Source organism: Dromiciops gliroides, chromosome 4, assembly GCF_019393635.1.
Source record: "Dromiciops gliroides isolate mDroGli1 chromosome 4, mDroGli1.pri, whole genome shotgun sequence".
Classification (NCBI taxonomy): Eukaryota; Metazoa; Chordata; class Mammalia; order Microbiotheria; family Microbiotheriidae; genus Dromiciops; species Dromiciops gliroides.
This window is the reverse complement of record NC_057864.1, coordinates 452,829,350-452,833,874: the sequence shown is the minus strand read 5'-3', so window position 1 is coordinate 452,833,874 and position 4,525 is coordinate 452,829,350. Positions and strand designations below refer to the sequence as shown.

At 47.4% G+C, this 4,525-nt stretch overlaps 1 protein-coding gene across 1 annotated transcript; it reads right to left on the bottom strand.

Moving 5' to 3' along the window:
* Positions 1–530: 530 nt before the first annotated feature.
* Positions 531–4,313, bottom strand: PSMB4 (proteasome 20S subunit beta 4). Its single transcript, XM_044005497.1, has 7 exons — positions 4,137–4,313; positions 2,369–2,575; positions 1,885–2,031; positions 1,646–1,727; positions 1,336–1,452; positions 988–1,076; positions 531–687 (listed from the first exon to the last, which is right to left on the bottom strand). Exons 1-7 carry the CDS (start codon positions 4,274–4,276, stop codon positions 675–677), a joined length of 795 nt encoding a protein of 264 aa, XP_043861432.1. The 5' UTR covers positions 4,277–4,313; the 3' UTR covers positions 531–674.
* Between the last annotated feature and the right edge of the window lie 212 nt (positions 4,314–4,525).

Here is a 4,525-nt window from a genome sequence, read left to right as displayed (position 1 = left end):
GGTCTCAAGTCAAGGCCCCATCCTGTCTTTGGCTTTCTTCTACTTTTTACTTGAAGGTATTTTTTTTCCCTTTGGGGTGGGGATGGGAGGTCAAGGAAGCAGAGAGCATGATAAAGTTGACATAGGTGTTTTGGGTGGATACAGATTTTTTAGAATTCTTCATCAATTTTGTAAAAGTGAACTTACATAAAGAAAACTGTATTTGCAATTCTCATGAATCTGTTTACCACTAATTATGGTATGTTTAAAAGTCTTGAAAAGCCTCAAATCACATTTGGTTTATGAAACAATCTGAATTATTTTTGTTAGAGCATCAATCTTTGGGGACCATGTTTATTTCAGGCCACTTTTTCTTAAAGTTTCCTCTATAGCCTCAGCCTGTAGGTCCAAAAGAAATCAGCAGTGTAGGTGCCAGGTCTTCATAAGACAAATTCTCCTGAACAAAGATTTCCTGAGGAGGAGGAGGAAGAAAGGGAACTGCAAAAGGCAACACAGAAGGCTCCCCATCTTACCCCACAAGCACAAAGACAGGAGGTCCAGAATTATTTATTTTCTGCCAATCTTTTTTATAAAAGGAAGAAATTAAATCTCAGTCCTTGGACAGCCAACAGGGCCTTAATAGCAGGGCCAGGAGTAGTTAGGACACGACAGATGAGGCTGGAGATAAAACTGCATCACTCAAAGCCACTAAAAAAGAAAAGAAGATTTATTCTGGGGGCAGAAAAAGCAGGATTATGGCTTACAGCACTGTAAAGAATTAAATGGAAGCCAAATGACCATGATCCCACAGCTAGTAAGAGACGGGGAGGATTCAAATTCAGGTTTTCCTGACTCCAAGGCCATCACTCCAACAACCACCCAAATTCTGAGGACAACTCAAATCTAAATTATCTCCAGGAAAGGAAGAAGCCTCATCAAATGTATTATCCACATCTATAATCCCTACTACCTCCCCCACCCCCAAGAAAACCCTCAATTTCAAGTCACCTGATCAGGTGGGCAATATCCCAATTGGTCTCTGCAGACAGAGGTCCCTCCACTTCAACTCCTTTCTCAGTCACTGTGGCAATTTCAAACTAAAGAGGAGAATAGTATGTAACTGTTGTGAAGCTTCAAAAAATTCCAGCAAGCCTGGTCTGGTGTTAGAAATTGAGTCAGGTTTTTTCCTTCCCTCAAATTTTAAGAGGGTAAGATGAGGAACATGAGCACTTACAAGATAAGCACTTTAAATCTTGAATAACTTGCTTTGAGGAGGCTAATTGCAATAGACACACACACACCCCCCTTCACTAACATCCCCACCATTCCAACCCTTAACCTGATCACGCCTCTCACCCTGTTATAAGATCGGGCATCTCGGTAGTACAACACACGCATGCAACGCTCCACCAGCTCTCGTGCCTCTGCCTGGCTTAGAACTGGCTTCTTCTCCAAAACCTCTCGCATCAAGGGCTGAAAGGAAAAGAACCACAGGGCTATTTTATGGAATTGGGGGGGGGGGGGAATGAAGCAAAGAGGCAGGGAAGAAGGAATATTTATTTCACATTAAGGAAAATATTCTGTTCAACAGCTCACAAAGCCGGGAGGTCAGGGATCTTTTCAGGTAAAACGTTCTCTTTCCCCTCCCTTATCTCTACCTACTTACCTGGGCCAAGTAGGCACCATAACCAGTGGCCAGCGTGGGGGCTTCATAGGCTATACCAAGCATGTCCACATAGCCGAGGAAGCTAGAAAGAAATGGCTAGACTGGTCAAAGGACCCCTTCTACCTTGCACCTCCCCTGAGCCCACCCTCCCATGAAACAGGATGAAACTGAGCTGCTGAATACAGCCTAGGGGTAGAGGGGGAGCTATCTATCAAAGCAACAAATGTCTCCAAACCAACCTTTCCCCATCAGCATAACCACCAATGACCATGGTGTTCCAGAGTGGGTTCATCTTGGAGCGGCGGCTGTACATGGCTCTAGTCAACCAGGAGTGGATGGCTTTGGGGCTGTAGCTGTGTCCATCACCCAGCAGTTCTTCATCAATCCTTCAGAAGAATTGACCAGGAGAGAAAAATAGTGAGGCAGCAGTAAGGAAGAACCTCCCCCCAGCCCCCAATAAGATGCCAATCTCTCATGATGAGATGGGGGGGGGGGAACCCATCTAGCTCTTGCTACATCTCTCGCTTCTGGGGTCCTTCCCCTTCTCTCTTGCTACAACCTCAGTAAAACGACCTATTTGCTCTGTGTGGAAGGGATATTATGGTTCTCTCCTCTTGAGGACTCCTCAGGGTAGGGTCCTAGAAATAAGGAGTCACCTCTTCACTGAACTGACACCATATCCAGCCAAATGACATGGGGAAGTGGGTCTTCATATTAACTTACACCATCTGGTCAATGACTTGCTTCACATATTGGAAATCAGCATAGTCCCCAGAGGCACCAAGCATGGTATTGTTGTTGACACGCATGATTCGAGAGATATTTCGGAAACGAGCCAGGGAACCATAGGAACCCAACATGTCTGCTGCAATTATTACACCACCATCAAATTTCACACCTAAGACAGAGGTCCCTGTCACCATCGGGTTTCTGGAAAGACATAATAGCAATAAGTCACATTTGTATAGCACTTGACATTTTCAAAAGATGTCATATGTTATCTCATCTAGCCTAAAAAACAATCCTATAAAGTAGGTATTAATATCCCCATATTGTAGGCAAGGAAAGTGAGTCTCAGAATAAGGGACTTGCTTATCATCATACATCTAGTGCCTATCTGGGACAAGACTTAAGCCAAGGTCTTCCTTACTCTGAGCCCAGGACTCTTTTCACTACAGCACACAGCAAGAAAACTGATAAACCAGAAGACACAAACACCTCCCACTCCCAAAAGCTGGCATGAAAATAAATAGGAAAAAAAGAAAATTTGGGAAGGGCAAAGAGAACTAAAAAAATGCTATAGGGAATTTGAAGTAGATATTTCTTTCACTTATGTGACAACAGATTCAGAGAAAACTTCATGAAAGAAGTAGTATCTGGGTTGGTCTTTGAAATAAGTGAGAAACTTCAGAAGATGGAAAGATGGGTGTGAGAAGAGCAAGAGAAACCAGAAGTCTGTTCCAAGCAAGCAATGAATAATTAGTCTGTGCAAAGGCATGGTGACAGGAAAGGGTAAAAGAAGAAGAGAGAATGAAAAATAGTACTGTCTAGCTAGAATGACAACACTTTTGGACCCAGACTGTGAATGCCCTTTTAGGAGGCAACAAGCCACAGAGAGGTTTTGAATAGGGGAGTCAGTGATCACAACACATTGCTGCTTGGGCAGCAATGTGAAGGATAAACTATAACCAGCAGAGACTGGAGGCAGGGAGAGATCAGTTAGAAGATTATGGCAATAATCTCGGAAAGAGGCAGTGTTAGCAGGAATGAGGTAGCAGATGGGAGAGAAAGTTGAGGTAGAATTACCAGGATCTGGTAATTGATTGAACGTGGGATAGAGAGGACAGATAAAAGATGGCTGCAGCGTCAGGTACTGGTGCCCCTAAGATGGGCAGAGGACTAAAGTGCGAAGGGTAAGGTTATGGGGACCTGGGGGGGGGGTAAATTTCGTTTCAGAGCCGATGGGCCACTGTCTATTCTAGTTATCTAACATAACTGCTGTTCAGAGCTAAGGGGTGGAATGCGGCCTTGGAACCACGGGAGTGGATGAGATCAAGAAAGGAAAGGTTACATGAGGATCCAGCCCAAAGCTTGGGGAAAGGACTGAAGAGTCACTTAATAGTGAATAAAGAAGGACCCATCAATGGGAGGAGGGGCCCTGAAAACGTCCTAAGCCGAGGGCCCCGTGCAGGGAGGGAAGGAGGGCCACTGGGCAGGTGCCTGCTGGACTAGCGGTTTCAGGAGGGGGCGGAAACGAGGCCGGCGACGAAAGCACCCCCAGACAGCAGGACACTTTCACTTCCGGTTCTACACGGTTCCTTCCGGCATCCCCCCCTTATTCTCCGGGCCACCCCCAGCCCAGCGCAGCCCTCCACGCCGGGAGCTCCTGGCCCCGACTCCGGGTGACTCCCAGCGTTCCCCCCAGGTTCCCCTCCGACTTCATGGCGGCCCCGACACCCGGATCTGGGAAGGAAGTGGGGTGAACACTCACTGCGTCCGAGTGATAGGGCTTCCGCAGGCAGTGCTGTCCGGCCCCGGGAGGGCTCCCGAGACGGGCGGGATGCGGTAGAATTGGCCCGGGGACGGGCCCCCGGCCCACAAACCCAACCGCGGTTCCAACAATGGCTCCATCTTAGTCACTCTGGCTAGGGGAAATGAAGGCGCCTGCGCGAGGGGAAGTGGAAGTGACGTAGGAAAACCTTCAACCTCTTTCCTCCCGCCTCCTTGGGACCGACCTGTTGATGAGGTCAAAGGCTGTGGCGACGTCGTCGCCATATTGGGTGCGGCGGGAGGGGGAGGGGCGAGGTGGTAGCGGCCAGGTGCATCTCGCGCTTGAGCAGAGCAGAACCTAACCCGAAAGCTAAACAAACTGCAAAATAG